Here is a 16,214-nt window from a genome sequence, read left to right as displayed (position 1 = left end):
AATGGAGCAAAAAAGAAAACTCGAGCATAGCTCCATCGAGTGCAAACAATAGTTCTCACCAAGGCCAAGCTATGTGTCAAGCTTAGGGTAACCCATCTGCAGGGAGAGGGGGAAACTCTCGCCACGTGGGCATTGATGGTAAACAAGGGACGGTCGCCAGACGACGTGCGTTCTCGGCGTCCTGCCTCGAACGTCGAATTCCCTAGTCTCATTTCTAGAAAATCTGTCAGAGATACGTCGCATCATGTGGCAAAGTATCGGGATGATGCGAACACAGATTCTGCTGAGCAGACTCGCTAAACCAGTGAAGGGTGGGTTAGAGACCGTATCAATGATCTCTCAGAAGCCGAGGATGGAATTTCAGATCTGGCAGCTCAGAGAACACTCCGAGAGTCTCAGCTCGACTCATTGAGGTCGCTCTTAACAATAGTGCCGCACCCAGGTTATCAGCTGCAGCGACACATGCTGCCGGTATCGCATAGAATAAATTTCATTCCGGACCGTGCCGAAGCCTCATCAGCAGCCAACAAACCCCCTGAAGGAACAGAGAAGTTGACGCTCTTCCAAAGGTAGTCGGCCACAGTCGATCGAGTCGATAAGACGGATTTACCGTTTCCTATGAACCGCCTATCGGACGATTCTCCTCGCAGGTTCAAGAGAGATTTCAGTCGATATTGGTATGTCATGCTCCCCGTACACATCACGACTTCGGCTGGATATTTTATGTGTTTCTACTACCTTTCGAAAATGTGAGTATTATGCCACTCTTTATTCGTTCGGGCCGAACTTCAATTCCCTAGCTCGCCTCAAAAACGGCATCGCTTCTTTCAAGGGGTATAAGCCCCATACCGCTGATGGAGTTCGTCGGGGTACCGCAAGAATACCTTGCTTCTCTGAAGGACTCAGCCGTCAGTCACACTGCCATGGGATACGCTGGATACAAGGTGAGGGCAATCCAGACAATACTGAGAGCATGAACAATGGAATTATTCGTCAAAGTCACGGTAGAAAGTCACGCTTCTTTCCACCGCAGCTCATCACTCCCATTCGATACCTGACGTCTATAACGGTCACCGGTTTCACCGTCCGCGCATTGTCAAGGAGAGGCTTGTTGAAACCTATCCCGCCTTTCAAGGAATTCGTGAAGAAGTTCTGGAAGCGATAAAGTTTCTCGATAGGAATCGATAAGCCCCGACCACGTGCTCCGTGAGAGAGAATCTCTTTGCGTCTCGTGAAGACACAGAAGAACTTGCTATCAGAAACGGTCGTGGAATGCCGTACTCGATCCTCGCACTGTGCGAATGGAAGTTTCCGTGATGATTGTTATTGATATACGATCCCGATCTCTGGCATCAAATGCGTCAGACTACACGAGTGCTCGACGGAGGATTATTCGGAGGAATACAAGTGTACCTATGGCATCCTGGAGATGACTTTAATAATAGATAGGCGATATGAATCCAAGCATTACTCATTCATTCCGCCTATACCCGAACGGATGCGAAGACGCCTGACACGATATCATATCCTCTTCGTTTCCCTCCGCCTCAGAGGTCCGCCCTGATACGCTACCGGTGAGAAACTCCGAATTCGGCCAGTGTTCTAGGCAAATCCCACTCTTTCAAAAAGCACTCCACCCCCAAGCCCGAACCAATTCCGTTCGAATCACCGTGCATACCTACCTCAATCGCGATCTCCGGAAGATTCTGGACGTCATCTTCAAGACGAAACTTTATCTCGTCGACGAGACATTACCGACCTCTGTCTGTTTGATCAGTACTTCAATGGAAAATCCTCAGCTGAAACTTCTTCCCTTCTCCCCCTATTTCGGTCCCCGCTCGACCAGGTGGAGTGCCAAGCAACACCCCCATTACATTCAACTTCGCGCCAATCGTATTACTCATTTTTCTGGATCCGACTTTTCACTCAGCATGTCTCGTCTATGGGATGCCCTTCCCTTTCATGTCTTCCCTCCAGCGTATGATCCCGAACTCTTCAAATCCAACACTATCCGCTCCCCCCTCCACGTGAACCCTTAGGGTTTTTCTGGTCGCTATTCTGAACATGAACCCAGTAGAATTCTCCACTATCATGAGTTTTTCGTAAATGAATTCTTTCCTTTCGCTCTCGTACCGTCTCCTCGGTTTCCTCTTCTTTGGCACTCGCAGTTCCTTTTGAGCATTATAGGGTCACCCCTCTGCGAGCTGCTCGATAAAAAATAGAGCAGGGAGTGCTCGAGCGCCACGGGTATGATCGCGTACAGAAGGTCAAAGAACTCCCTGTGAAGAGGACACCCCTGCAAACTTAATCTTTCGAGCTTTCCGAATGCATTCCTCATTTCAAGTATCTCTGGATTCCTGTATACTTCGGGAAGACCGTAATAGATGCGCAGAGGACGAATCATTGCTCATTGCGAACAAATCGCCCTACCGGGCAGCCCAGTACTCGAGTACGGAGTTCGGAATCGCTCTCGCGACGATCAATTGTCCCACGAGATTCTCTTTCATATCTCAAATCATCGTCACGATTATCCGCAAACGAGACCCGTTCCGCATGCCGGTCCGGAAGGAACTTGATTGCCGTGATGGCTCATGCTGAGGCGTCGCTGCATGCGTCAAGGTGCCTTCGTCGCATCTCTTGCATGCACCTTGAGTGAGCACTGGCTCACACCCCGGCATCCGCTTTGATTCGGCAAGCGACTCCGGATCACTATACGCGGTGATGAAAATTCCCCGTCGAACTCCTCGAACATGAAGCTTCCCGGCGCACTATTCTGACCTCTCGCGACATCCAAGCATCATCCCTCGTCGCGTATCGGGGTCTGCCGCCTCGCTGTAATCAGCTCCGACCCCGGTATCCGTCACCTTCATGACTCGGTGGCATGCTGAGTCTTCTGCAGAAACCGAGTCGGGGAAGGTGGTTCAAAAAACGGACCAATCAATTGATGTGTTTGAGTGCTTGTATAAGGATTGCTCGACGAGCCATGCTCCCACGCTGGATATTGCCACAGAGCCACTAATCATAAGCGGCTTCCTACAAGACTTCGAATGATATTCTTCCTCATCTTGACACTGAACGCGTAGTCGTCGGGAGGCCGTGGCATAAACAGTGCCGTAGTATCCACATCTAACGGCACATTGATAAATGATCTGAGCACTGATGCCAAGGGAGCCTCTGAAAAAAAGCCTTATTTTTGCATGACAGGGATACGTTGCGAAGCGAGACGTCCGGTAATTGGATCTAGTCTCGGTGTGTTTGGGGGTCCCTCCGGATACAAATACCCATTCCTCTTGCACTCTTGCCTATGGATGGAAACACATCCGTTTGACTCAAGTTTGGAACAATTTGAACACATGTAGGTAATCTGGAGTCGGTCCATAGTTTGTCTGAGCTGATGTGACTCGGAAACATCGCTCCGAGGGGATGCCGACTCTGAATCCTGCTAGAACTATGCGGCCGCAAACTCCGCAACCAACACCAATCCTTTTGCTGTATCGCTCCGAATGTGAGCATATCGTGAACCGCGCATCGATTCGGACGTTTGATGAGACCCAGAAAGGCACTCGAGCAATGTGAGCGTATCCCATGCTTGCTGGCTGAGCTAGTACTAGTACCCTGCATGAGGATGGATCAAATATTCATCCATCAAGGTAAACATAAGGGCGAGACATCTCTCTGAGACGATGAGCAGCCAGACGAGGCTCCGCCATCACACAGTGTGGAACAGAGAACTGGCTGCTCTTTGCTTAACGCTCCTGTCTACCAGCTCGCTGACTAAATGCGTTGAAAAGGCATTTCTCGATGATGATTACGGCTTGATGTAGCTCCCGCTTCTCAGATGTTTTACGAACGATTTCCGGAATTCTGTCCGAGGCTTTTCCTCACGGGAACGAATATTGTGGAGCCGCTCAGCAAGCACAGCTGATTTCTCTCTCGTTCCGATTGTCGAACTTTTTGCGTTCTCTTAATCACCCCGTGAGTATTATGTGTCTTTTCCGAAGTAGGTATTTCTGCTCTCTCCGATCAATAGCGACAGATCCTGAAGTTATGAGAACTAATTCTAGAAGTTTTCTTGAGAAGCTTCCTATTCACGATTCGTCAGACGGTCTGGTACGCTGTTCGATTGGGAGTATCCCCTCCGGAAGTTCTTTGGACGCAGAGGAGATCTACGGAGGGGTTTAGGGCAATGAACTCGGTCCCGATGGAGTCGTTCGCTCTATCCGAACATGTTCTTAGGCATGAATGTCCGGAGCGATTCGGGTTACTGGAGACAGTTGTCTGACTCATGATTTTCCCATCGCTAAGATAGCTTTCCCCAAATGAATGAATCCCTACTTGTACCACAGGAGCCGAGGAAAAGGCTGAGGGGGAATCGAGGAATCGTCTCCGAAGAGACCGGTTTCTGACTGACCAATAGAATCTCCGGTCGCAGATTTGAACCATGGGCAAGAAGGACGTTGTCAAGGTAGCGGTAGAGATGCTGGACAAAGCGACGCAGCTCATAGACTTGGATCAGACCCGGCCCTTGAAGTGCATCATCCAAGAGCTCTGTGCCATCTGGTGCATCAGCGATCCGGTGGACAACTATGCGCTGGAATTCTCCGATCCAACGAATCCGGTGTACATAACGGAGAAGAATCGCTGTGAAATCAAGAATGGCCTCTTCCTCAAATTGACTGCGAGCCCAGCTCGGCGCACACAGAAGATCCTGGACACACTGAACGCGACTGGCAACAATTGCCCTGTTGAGGTTCTCAAGGAACTTCACAGACTGTCTCTGGATCCGACGTTTGCGCTGGAGTTCATCAACAAGCAAGGTCATCAATACCTTCTGAAAAGTGTTCAAGAGACGGTCCACACCGGCGAGAGACTCGCATTCGTACTCCTGAGTTTTGTGGAATTGATGGACCATGGCATCGTATTGTGGGACATTGTAGAGCCTAAATTCATCGGGAAGGTAAGGATTTAGGAAACCCTCGGATTCTCTCCCGAACCACAATGCTTGAGCTCTTTCCGGAATGCTAAAGAATCGAAATTTGCTCACAGGTGGCGAACAATGTCAATCAGAACAGTCCCACCGATCTTCGGATACTTCACGCATCGCTATGCATCCTAGAATCAATAGTTCTTAACTCTTCATCGCGCTACCATCTCGTAGATCAGCAAGTTACTCTCCCCAATCTCATAGCCCACATCCAGAGCGGCAGTAGCGAAATCCAGCAGAGTGCTATTGCCCTCATCAATGCACTGTTCATCAAGGCGGAGCACACGAAGAGGAGAGGCCTCCACGCAACTCTGTCCTCGAAGCATATACGGAAGGTAAGGTACCCCGGGCATCGTCCCGGCGATTCGTTTTCCCCCCGCGATACGGAATATTGTCTTGTATTTATCATCAAGGGACTGCATAGACAAAATGAGCTGTTTCCTCCAGGTCATCCTGGCGAACATACTTTCAAAAGGTCAGCAGATGGTGGGCACGGAAATGGCCCATCAGCTGTACGTTCTGCAGACACTCCTCTTCTCGATGCAGGATGAACGCCGAAAACAAGAATTGGATTCGAACGACGCCGACGCTAAATTGAAACTAGTTAGTGTCCCTATGTACTCCCCCTCGTGAGATTCTACTGATGTGGGCCCATCATTCTTTTTCACCTTGGAATTCGTCGTACTGAAAACTGACTTCTCCAGGAGGAATTACGACGCATCGCTTTCGGACCCACCGAGGGATCATCAAATAAATCGTCCGCATCGAAATGCTATCGGAAACTCGGTTTCCAGAGCGCTTCGAATCCAGTTGAAGATCTGATATCGCCACCTGGCGCTTTAGCTCTCGATAATATGCTCTACTTCGCTCGTCATCACAACGATCAATACATTAAATTCGTCATTGAAAATTCTGTCAGGTGAGTTGATGTCTTGGAATCATAAGCCCTAAAGATTATCCGCGGACGGATCGCAAACATTCGGAGGAAATTGAAATTCTGCTTTTCAGGGGGGACGAGCATGAGGTTCCGTTCGCTCGAGCGTCTATTAGATTGATTCGTCTTCTGACGGAAGACATCCTGCATATAGGAGACCCTCCGAGAGATCAGGGTCGATCGTTCCACTTCATGTTCTTCACTCACGTGTACCCGTTCGAAGAATTTTTCTGCGTTTGTATTCAGCTCCTCAACAAAACGTGGAAAGAGATGCGGGCGACGGCTGAAGATTTCACGAAAGTGCTGCAAGTTGTGCAAGACCAGATCGAAAGAGCAATGGAAGCGCCGGACGGCACCACTCCCGGTGAGTCCGCGTCCTGGATCAAGACGGAGACGATGAGTTCCACCTGCTAGTCCCAGGCCCGGCGCCATCGTTCGACTCTATAACTTACCGGCGGTCATTTTCCAGCGGATTTCGAGAAACTCAAATCGAAACTCGCGACGCTGCCATATCAAGAAATCATGAACATTTGGAACGAGGAAAGAAGCAACAAAGAGGAGTGCGAAACCAAAGCCATACCGATCGTACAACTGCGCGAAATGCTCACTCCGGACATACTGAGCCTCATTCAACAGCATCGCATGCAACAGCTGACTGAAGGAACCCTCTTCACGAAGTACTCCGCCAAGGGACACCGCATCAAAGATAAATTCTGGTACTGTAGACTGTCTGCAAACCAGAAGATCTTCCACTACGGAGATTGGGATGAGAAAGCTGCACCGCCTAGTAAGTACAGAATCGGCGACACAGAGTGCCTCGCCAATCGTTTTCTCCTACCCACTAACTTCGTCGGCGGATATCCGATAAGCTTCTATTCTTTTTCCAGGTGTTGATGAATTGCCGCACAAATTCGCTGTGTCAGAAATCCGTGCCCTCGCGACAGCCCGCGATTGTCCTCACATGAAAGACGCTCGGAAAACAAAAACTGCCGCTTCCCTAGCGTTCTCCTTGCTGCCAGAGCAAAGTGAACAAGAGGCACTGAATTTCGTTGCACCTAGCGAAAAGGTGAGCAAACATCTCGACTTCGATTCGGTGAAAATCTCCAATATCGGGCATCACGCCCAGAGATCGAGAGGGACAGCTTGGAGTTGACCCGTCTGAGCAGCGATTCCCGGGTTTCAGGTGTTCTATTTCTGGACGGACGGCATACGAGCTTTGCTTGGGGAGCGAATGACTTCGAAGGAGACTCAGCAAGATCTCGAAATGCTTCTACATGTCGAAATGAAACTCCGGCTCCTCGATACGGAGGGGGTCCAGATACCGGAGAAACCGCCCCCGGTACCCATTGATCCACCGAACTACGATTTCATCACTCCAGTATTTTAACTTATGCGTTCCGAAACCCGACAACTTTCGATACTTGAAGGAGAAACTAAAATACATATGTAATTCATATATCCTAGTATATTCGCTCTCGGGCCAATCGAGTGAGGATCGCAATCTGGGAGAAGTCATCTTGGTGAGAAGTACTTTCCCTATCGAGCATATAAATATGAGTAGGGTTAAGCATGTAACAGCGAAGGCAGACGAGATAGCCGGAACACATGACTTGGAGGCCGCACAATTTTGCGATGACTTGGTCGGTCTTCTTCTATGGAATGTTCAGTTCAGTCCAATCACCAATTTACCTTAATTTTCATACAGTAGACTCTGCTCATGATAAGGACCCTGCATTTCGAGCCGATCTCGTCGGCTGTAGCGCATTTCGTTTATCGTGCACGTTTCCCGTCGCGACGGGGAACGCGTCGGCCCATCGGGATTACCTCAGTACGAGGAGACTCTGCCGTATGCTCGGAGCGCTCGAATCAGATATCCGCCCGAGGAAAAACTTCTTCAGAGCGTTTTTCAATAAAACTGAATGTGACCATCTTAATCGATCCTTCGCCCTCGTTGAACGAAAATAATAATTCATGCAGTGTAAACGAGTTTTTGGAGATGAAACTCATGATGGCTCCTCTCCCTTTTATTGAATAGGCTGCGGGGGGCTTGGCGTGTCTCCATCAATTACCTATATATAGGAGCCTAAGGATTTACATCGGAATCTGAGCCTCGAAAACTCTCAGTTGGTGGCACAAGGCGTGCGCTATGAAGAAAGAGAAAGAGTAGACCACCAAGTCCCGGAGAGTGGTTTCTATACAGACGGATAACGTCTTTGCCGTACTGACTATTTTGGAATGGATACCGGAAAGCAACAGTAAACTGTACAATGTTGACATCGAGGATTGTTCGAATGGAGCTTTGTACACGAAGTACAACGAAATCAGCAGAACTTCCAAAATGTACAGCGGTCCGAAGAGAATCTGCGGAGATGAGCAAGAGTTACGGGATGGCCCTGTTCAAAATCGTCATCCACAGATGTCATCGACGGCACAGTCTTCGCTTGAGTATGCCTCGGCGTCATGTGCGTCGAATAGTTGCTGACAGCTGTCAAATATATATGTATGACCGGCGTCTGAATATAGGGAATACTCACAGCGAAATCTATTGGCAGCGAGGGGATGAGAAACCTTGATGTGGTTCCCAGAAGCAAGATGAATAGGACCCGTAAAGGACTCGAAGTGTCCACCAGCCACGATGGACCTTGATACAGGACTTTCTGCTGGGATGCTCCCGATTTGGCTCCATCCAGGGATGCAGCCAAGCGACACAGTAGCTCCATTGGATTGCTCGCTCCGCTCACATTTTCGAGATCAGCCATACCCAATGGGGGTCGTGGAGCGAAAAGATCGCTTTGCTGATTGGACGCGTGCTCCAAGAACGCTGCGGATCCGAAGTCCTGGGACCTTATCGATGCGTCCAGATTGCTCGTGAGATCTGATAACAGAGGAGTTACGGCGGGATTCGCAAACGCCGTACCGAGCTCGGGATGAAGCGGGTCGAGCTCAAGTCCATTCCGCGACCACGAGGAAGGCTCCGGCTGCGATTCAACATTGGTCAAGCTCGCTCCCAGGGAAACTCCTTGCGCTGCGGATTAGAATCATCTTCTGAGCGAGACAAGAATGAGGAAGGTCTCCCACAAGATCGCGCTAGAGAGGATCTCCCAGAGAGAAATCTCAGCCGATGGCGATGATGATTTCCTCATGAGGTTGATCGGAGATCTATCGTCCGAAAGGAATGTCATTCGCATAAGCCATCTGATTGAGGGGCGGCCGTATGGAGTAACTCACCAATGATATAATTTTTTTCGCTATTGAGCTCACCTTCTTTGTTCAAAATCCGTTTCAGACGATTCTCGGAGTTGCCGAGAATTCGCTGTTTCCTTAGCACACGTCGTTTCGCTGCTTCGTCAGCCATGAGTGATATTGGCCGCTGTCTCTCGTTCGCCGGAAGATATAAGGCACGAACTGCCACAACGAGGATACGTCGAAACCCCTCACTCCCGAAAAAGCGGTGAGTTTTTAGCAAATCCAATCCAAGTTGTACAGCTGCTTCCCCGGAATACTTGATGGAGTCCTCCTCGATGGAAAACCCTCCTCCTCTAGTCGATGGAGTTCTGCACCACATCAGAGCGCGCGAAGGTTCCGAGTTCGCAGACGGCTTCGAGAAGACGGGTCTTCCCTTTCAATGCGAAGAGTCTTCCCTCGAATAGTTCACTCTAATCGGTGGTAGGGAAATGGTAGAGAACGAGGTTCGGGGATAGCGGAATCGGTTTGTTTATTAATGTGGACAGGTACAAGCGAACGCGTGTCGTGTAGTCATGAATGATGATCTCTGCTTCCACACAAGGAAATTCTGAGGCCCATTTGCGAATAACTCGCTCGTAACTCGTAACTCTGCGGCAGGGCTTCGCTGCGCATCTTCACGATGAATTCGACAGACGGTTGGCCTCTGGAATGTCTAAGTGTAACTTCTGGCCTGAGAATGAGGTGGAGTCATATGTTCCCTCTCCATTCGGATGAGTCTGAGATTTAGTGTAATCCGAGAGATGATCAGATCAAGCACCCCGAAGTCCCGAACATCTTCGGAAACTGCGCTCTATGGAGCGACACTGCCCAGGAAGATCACGCATAGAATTCTCAAAGCATAGTAGGTTCTGAGCACCTCGTCTATTGAGATCTTAGATGACTTCTAAGATTACTATCAGAGATGGGTGATGAAGTATTTGGGTCGGAATTAGGGCGATAAGCACATATCATCTCATGCCTCTATTCACCTCCATTCGAAATCCCGCGATTCGTGCTCGTTGCTCGGGGCTAAACTCATCGACGGTTCCTCACACAGCAAGCTCGCAATCGCGGGAGCCGGCGCGGCGTGCTTCGTGTTGCAAAGGACTTACCATGAGAAAGATTTGACTTGCTGTAGTGTTCTCGGGGGGAAATCAACAGTGAGACTGAATTCCACTCTGGTTCAGTCTTATGAGTCTCAGGATGCGGTTTTCAAGGCGCCTTTATTCGTTAACTAAGAGCCTCTCATCAGCGACTCAAAATGGGCCCCAGCATCAGAGGCTCGGGAGGCGGCCGGTGATCAGAGCATGCCCCTTCAATTAGATTCCCCCCTGCCAGATCTTTCATCAGATGAGCATGCTTGTGAATATGAGCATATGCTACGGATCAAAGGAGCGTAACGGTGCGCAAACTTCGTCGAAGAGTCCGTTTCCGACGTGAAGATGTCTCCGAGCCCGGCTGAGGGGGTAGGATCCAGATACCACGGCCTTGGTCGATCGGAATTCGATGCATTTCGCGACCTTACGACGCAGCGTCTAGCAGTAGATTCGAGGGGCAGTTAGCAAGACGGAGGGCGGATGTACTGGAGATATGAGGATTTGAGTGGAGACAATAGATTTATCCGGACACGAACGATTTTCAATGGTCATTCTGTTGTCGAAGTTTATCTATTCGATGAGTTTGTCCCGTGGGAGGCGTTCTCTGGGGCTTGGAGAGCAGGTCTGTCAAACTCAGGCCGAAATCCCCGTGGAATGAGACGGGGCGGAGAGCGAGGTCGAATTCTGATCGGGATTGCTCCTACTCGACAGTATCGGAGTCGGATCCAAGCTTTGCCCAGAAATCGGGTGTAACTTCTCTCGGCGGATGGCTTCCGTATTTTCCAGCTCCGAATCCTTTCGAACGTGCTTTCTTTACAGGAAACGATGACGTCGAACGAGGAAGAACCCGACGACTGCTGAGGAGTCGAGGATGAGATTCATGGCATCCTTTGTTTCAGTGGGGGACACGTAACCTCCCCACCTCACAAATCGAAGGACTCTCCTTGTCGTACACGCAGAAAAGCATCGAGATGGCAGCTTTCAATTATGATCCCTCCGTGCCCATTCCGTACATGCGTTGATCCAAACCGGTGTCATCGTATTTGGCAATTTTCGTCGGGCCCGAAAATTCTCTAACGGCCCGCAAGGGTAGTGTTGGGAGGAGGGATCGGTGCATTTGGCTCGATCGGAGCCTCCCCCGCACGAACCTCAAGGACTGATGTCGGGAGCTACCCCGGAATCCGAGAATTTAGCCGCGATTGTCCGACGTTATAAGTTCTGTTCCCCTATGACGCCTTCAGGTACCATTCCGCCTGTACCTGGATCACAGGCGAACCGTGGCTGCATGATGCCGGGGCGAGCTGCCCCGATTCCACCAGAGACCCCGATTCGATATCCCCATCGGATATTTTTTCCATTTTTTTTTCCGACCGGTCCTTCGGTTGTTCACCATTTCGAGGAATTTCGACATTTCTCTCCACGGAAATGAGTGATTTCCAGTCGAATAAGGTGTTTCGGACCTCCTTCGAGCCATTTCGAGGCCCCTGGAGCTGGATGCCTGGGGCGGCCCGCCCCCGCCTCTCGATGCGCTACTGACCTGGATCTGACCTACGTAAGATTTGAATTCTGCTGGGTGGTTGAAGATGAACCAGAAGCGCTTGTCGAAGGAGTGTTGCGGAAGAGCAAGGGTGGACTTCATGTTCGAAGCTCGGACATGTTCTGACGTTCTGACACTGTGAAACCTCTTAGGAACATCAGCGAGAACTCGGTCCCCAAGAAGAGAGCTGCTGAGAACCGGGGTGCGAAGAGCACGAGGAATGGATTTCGAGAGGAAAAGGCCGCAGAACGTTGTTCTCGGTGAGAGGAGTCCAGAAAAATGAGACTGGCTCACTTCTGAGAGTCACGTTCGGATGAGCATTGGACGAGCGTCGAGCGGGACTTCAGATCCCTCGGATGGGTACCCTGGCTACCCATGGCTGATCCCTGATACTTCTATCAGGGATCAGCTTATTGCCTACTCTGATGCAAGCTGGGCTTCGGATTCGGCGTCGCGGAAGTCAGTCAAAAGCGGAGAACTTCTTCACAAAATGATGACGGTACTGGCACTACCTGACGCGGGTTCGTGTTTTATTCAACATGCGAAATTAGTTCACAACAATATTGCGATTGGGACCTCGTAGTGGTTCGAACACCCACTTCACCAATCCAGTGCGCAGGACTCAAGGTGGGAGAGCTCTGAGCCGTTTTCGTCGGATGGAGATTCGTTCCTGAGTTCACGATCAATCGCTGCGGCCCGGACTTGCAGTCGCGCATCTCCTGGCTGTATTAGTCTTTGCATCAGGGCAGCGAGAAGCGAACGCTGAGGCGGCTGGAGCCTGTCTCGCAGGTCTTCCACCGCTTTCTTGCACTGGAAGAGGGCCTTCAGGTGGGGAGCGATCCGGGGAAATATCAGTCGAGACGAGAAACGAGAGATCGGAAGTGTCCTTGCGAACTGCAAGCCTATTGGGTCGGACTCACCCTCCGAGCGAATTCCTCCGGCTTTTCATTCCGTCCGCAGTGGAGAGGCTCGCCGAAATGCACACACATCTTCACGGGGAGGTAGATTTTGTGTACCATCAACGGTAGTTTCGAAACAGCGTACCATCGCCTCATGAAACCTGAAATGAAAGAATGTTGAAACCTGCAAGGGCTCTTCTTCCTGATTGTAGAGTACATTACGTTGAAGTGGATGTGCTTCCCTAAAGTCTACGCAAAACATGCTTCAAATACCTGATATGGGAAAGTCGAATAAAGGCATCGAATGTTGGAGGTTCGTCGTGAACGACGGGATTACAGGCTTCCCTGTCTCTTTAGCCACTCTCGCAAATCCGATGCGGGCTCGCCATTCCAACCTGAGAAACGAGAAATTTGAAAAAAAAAAGGCAAAGTGCCAGTTCAGCTCTGACTGAAGCAATGAGTCACGGAGGACTGCGTCGAATAATGCCCGAAATAGAGTTTAAGAGTTTCTCATTCTTCTCCCTCTCTCACTGATCACTTAGGAATGCCACTTCGATTGCGAGTGCGATGCTATAGAACTTGGACTCGAGTCGACTCGAGAGCAGCGTGAGTTCAAGCGCAACAAGAACGCAAAGTTCCTCAGAGTTCATCATATAATCGTGCGACGAAGGGCGCAAACCTCCGTCAAACGATGAATCTCCGATGTTGCTCTCACCCAGTACAAACCCCATTGGGGGATGCGAAGTTGAGGAACTCGAAGAGATGAGGACCCGGAGAGTGCAGTTGAACTAGGGACTCCTCGAATGAACAGTGTTCGCGTCGATCCCGGGACTGCCTCAAATCAATCCTTGCATAATTCAGCTCACGGATGAATACACTGCTCTGCACGGGCAAGCTCTCGTGCCGTGGAGTTGCAGAAGCACGCCCTCACCGCTCCATGAGCGCATTTCTTCCTGAGCAACAGCATCGCAATCGCGAGGAACATTCGAATCGACTGCCTCCAAGCTCGAAAACCGGGATTAGCGGAATTTTTCCGGGAAACTGGTCAATGATTGAGTCAGAGGAGGCTTCCTCGATGAAGCTGGATTTTTCCGAGCATCGGTTCATAGCGGTCGCATAGACAGGACCGCGGAGAGAAATATCGGGCCCGGGGTACGTCAGTGGTGGGCCCCTCGGAGTCCTCTGACGATTGTCAAGAGGAGCAAAATATGTTCTTGTTTGTCTGATTGTTGTCCGTTCGCTGTCTGCTCGCGGCTGAAAAATTAGCGTGGATCTCCACTCTTCTCAGATCGGAATTGTTTTGACGATGAATGTCTCTCGAACGAGAGACGAAAAAACTACGATTCTAATTCCTGGACCTCGGAATCCAATATTGTATAGAGCTTGATTTACACGCGTGGGAAGTTCCTTGGCGCAGAAGATTTATATGCCAGCTTCCTGAGCTAGGGGCCCCTTCGGGAGCTCTGGGCCCGGGGGAAAAAGATCCGGTACCCCCCCTTCGCTCCTCGTCGGGCCTGCGCATAAACTGTAGGAGACACCAAGGGCGAAGTGAGAGACTCTCAGCTCTTATCATTTTACTCACTCGTAGTTTCTGCTGAACATGGCTTCGTAGGAACCTCCAGGCGGAACCCACATCAATCGATTTTGTTTCAAACCATCTATCAACGTCTTGGGCTCGCTACTGAAACCGTACAGCTACGATTTTTCAATTAGAATAATGCTCTTCATCTCGAGAATCGCGCATTCGTGCTCCGAATACATAGTGTTCAAATGGACCAGGCAAGGATATTCTGTAGAGCAGCACCGCTGTTTTCGAAGCAGGATCAGAACCTTGGTACGGATAAATCACCGATTTCTCAATAATTAGGTTGGATGACGACCCGATCTACACGAATATCACTCGCCGGAATGAACCACAATGAAGCTTCAAACTCAAGCACTCACCCGACACTCTATCTCAATTTACCTCGAGCGTCGGTCCGCTGAAATTGTTTTTATGCCAAATTGAGTCGGCGCAGCCCCCCGCGGGGCGTCTCAGTTTTAGATTGCTGTAGCTGAGGAAGAAGAGTATGTCGATGGGCAAGCAGGGAGCGTGGGGGGCAATTATGAGGCCGCCGTCCTCCGGCAAGTTCTCGGCTCCATGAACTTCCATGCCTGCAATCCAGAACAATAATTTTTCCTCTTCTGACAGCCATCTATTAGGGGTATGAGCGAGCTGAAGATCGATTGGCATCAGACAGGCTTAGACAGCAGCAGACGTTCCTTGCCCCTTTCCGGAAGCGTTACTGACCGTGTAACAGTTTGCCGAAATAGTAAGCGATGAGCAATTGCAGCTTCACGAATGCTCCGTCAAACGAAGCGCCGATCGTCGCTCTGCTAATGAAGATATACACGCGAGCAACCGTGAAGAAGAACAAACAGTATGCAACGTGGATCGTCAAGGGGGCGTACCAAATCTGAGGGCAGAGCGTGGAGAAATATTTTCTTCACCATCAGGGGCCGGGTCATCCTAAATTCTAACATAATCGAGCAGTAATTCGCAGACCAAAAAAATCATATCAAACTCATGAGAGCTCACGATAAGCGGTCGAAGCAACCAATACTTCCAGAGGAACCTCACGAAGAATGGATGAGCCATCATTACCATCCAATACAGGGTTACCAGATACCAGATGGCTCGGTGCAGGACTGAAGTTCTATCATCGATCTTCGCCATTGTGACGGGGACGCGCTCGTTCTCGAAGCTACTGAAAATTCAAAATCCTATCATATATCGACCGTGCGGAAGATTCGCAGATCATTTTTTAGTCGGCCGCCGAGCCATGCTCACAGCTTTTTCCCTCTTTGGGCCGCGGCGATGCTCATGTTTCGAGCTTTCGCGACATAGTACAAGATCAGCCTGGACCAACACGGCCAAGTCCCACGAGTAAATTCGGTCGTGAGTCTGCTCATGCTGATGCTCATCGAGGCGGCTAGGATCAGAGTGGCCTCCCGGCACTGGAGCCATCGGTCCGAAAATTATACCGTTGGTCTCGTGACCGCGCAACGAATCCTACCCTCGAATTCTGGCAAGCGATGGAGTGCCCCCCCTTCCAGTTTTCTAATCGTCTCATACGCAGATTATTCGAGAAAATCTTCCTTATTTCCAGGTGGTCGGATTGCTATCATTCAATGAGGGCCTTCGAGGCGACATTCGCATTAGAAAACAGAGACCGTGACGAACAGACGGGCTACGACTAACTTCAATTATTCAGGGGGATGAGCTTCCCGCATGTTGCGAATTAACTCGCTGCTTGCCCCCTCCGAGCGCATGATCCGCTCAAGGGACCGCGTGATGTGGAGTGCCGATGCGGCGAAGACAACCGACATGTCTCTCATACCCTCAATACACTTACCTTGGGTGTCAGGAAACGACATCGTATGGACCGATGATCAATTTAACCTCGAGGCTACCGTCGCAACGGCGTTTCCGGCGGTTTCCGGAACGGGAGAAGCTGTGAGGATGCGGCTCTGAGGCTGATCGAACGACTAGTCATTG

The 16,214-nt window shown here is 50.2% G+C and overlaps 3 protein-coding genes across 3 annotated transcripts; 1 reads left to right on the top strand and 2 right to left on the bottom strand.

The window, feature by feature from the left end:
- Window positions 1–156: 156 nt before the first annotated feature.
- Window positions 157–7,525, top strand: Ced-12 (engulfment and cell motility Ced-12). The gene is made up of 12 exons (XM_003743313.3): window positions 157–311; window positions 443–569; window positions 651–749; window positions 833–905; window positions 4,454–4,957; window positions 5,047–5,319; window positions 5,432–5,587; window positions 5,689–5,903; window positions 5,993–6,282; window positions 6,388–6,705; window positions 6,806–6,984; window positions 7,102–7,525. The coding sequence occupies exons 1-12, from the start codon at window positions 245–247 to the stop codon at window positions 7,303–7,305; spliced, it is 2,505 nt and encodes an 834-aa protein (XP_003743361.1). The 5' UTR covers window positions 157–244; the 3' UTR covers window positions 7,306–7,525.
- Window positions 7,526–7,912: 387 nt separating this feature from the next.
- Window positions 7,913–9,319, bottom strand: LOC100909020 (uncharacterized). The gene is made up of 3 exons (XM_003743245.1): window positions 9,147–9,319; window positions 8,453–8,943; window positions 7,913–8,279 (listed from the first exon to the last, which is right to left on the bottom strand). Exons 1-3 carry the CDS (start codon window positions 9,271–9,273, stop codon window positions 8,010–8,012), a joined length of 888 nt encoding a protein of 295 aa, XP_003743293.1. The 5' UTR covers window positions 9,274–9,319; the 3' UTR covers window positions 7,913–8,009.
- Window positions 9,320–12,377: 3,058 nt separating this feature from the next.
- Window positions 12,378–15,392, bottom strand: LOC100906937 (transmembrane protein 68-like). Its single transcript, XM_003743312.1, has 7 exons — window positions 15,255–15,392; window positions 14,967–15,132; window positions 14,643–14,830; window positions 14,259–14,371; window positions 12,950–13,071; window positions 12,698–12,837; window positions 12,378–12,587 (listed from the first exon to the last, which is right to left on the bottom strand). The coding sequence occupies exons 1-7, from the start codon at window positions 15,390–15,392 to the stop codon at window positions 12,378–12,380; spliced, it is 1,077 nt and encodes a 358-aa protein (XP_003743360.1).
- Window positions 15,393–16,214: the final 822 nt, after the last annotated feature.

The sequence above is a fragment of the Galendromus occidentalis genome, unplaced genomic scaffold (genome assembly GCF_000255335.2).
Source record: "Galendromus occidentalis unplaced genomic scaffold, Mocc_1.1 scf7180000077442, whole genome shotgun sequence".
NCBI lineage: Eukaryota > Metazoa > Arthropoda > Arachnida > Mesostigmata > Phytoseiidae > Galendromus > Galendromus occidentalis.
The sequence above is the reverse complement of the archived record's forward strand: the minus strand, read 5'-3'. Positions and strand labels throughout refer to the sequence as shown.

Bases quoted from the DNA above. Each gene is read 5' to 3' on its own strand.
- Ced-12 (XM_003743313.3), top strand. From the start codon at position 245: ATGTGGCAAAGTATCGGGATGATGCGAACACAGATTCTGCTGAGCAGA. The intron at 312-442 runs GTGGGTTAGAGA...TGCCGCACCCAG, and splicing joins ACTCGCTAAACCAGTGAAGG to GTTATCAGCTGCAGCGACAC. The intron at 906-4,453 runs GCCGTCAGTCAC...ATGGGCAAGAAG, and splicing joins TTGCTTCTCTGAAGGACTCA to GACGTTGTCAAGGTAGCGGT.
- LOC100909020 (XM_003743245.1), bottom strand. From the start codon at position 9,273: ATGGCTGACGAAGCAGCGAAACGACGTGTGCTAAGGAAACAGCGAATT. The intron at 8,944-9,146 runs GTGAGTTACTCC...TCTAATCCGCAG, and splicing joins CGAAAAAAATTATATCATTG to CGCAAGGAGTTTCCCTGGGA. The intron at 8,280-8,452 runs GTGAGTATTCCC...TCATCTCCGCAG, and splicing joins CGCTGCCAATAGATTTCGCT to ATTCTCTTCGGACCGCTGTA.
- LOC100906937 (XM_003743312.1), bottom strand. From the start codon at position 15,392: ATGGCGAAGATCGATGATAGAACTTCAGTCCTGCACCGAGCCATCTGG. The intron at 15,133-15,254 runs GTGAGCTCTCAT...CTCTGCCCTCAG, and splicing joins GGTTGCTTCGACCGCTTATC to ATTTGGTACGCCCCCTTGAC. The intron at 12,588-12,697 runs GTGAGTCCGACC...GCCCTCTTCCAG, and splicing joins CGGAGGAATTCGCTCGGAGG to TGCAAGAAAGCGGTGGAAGA.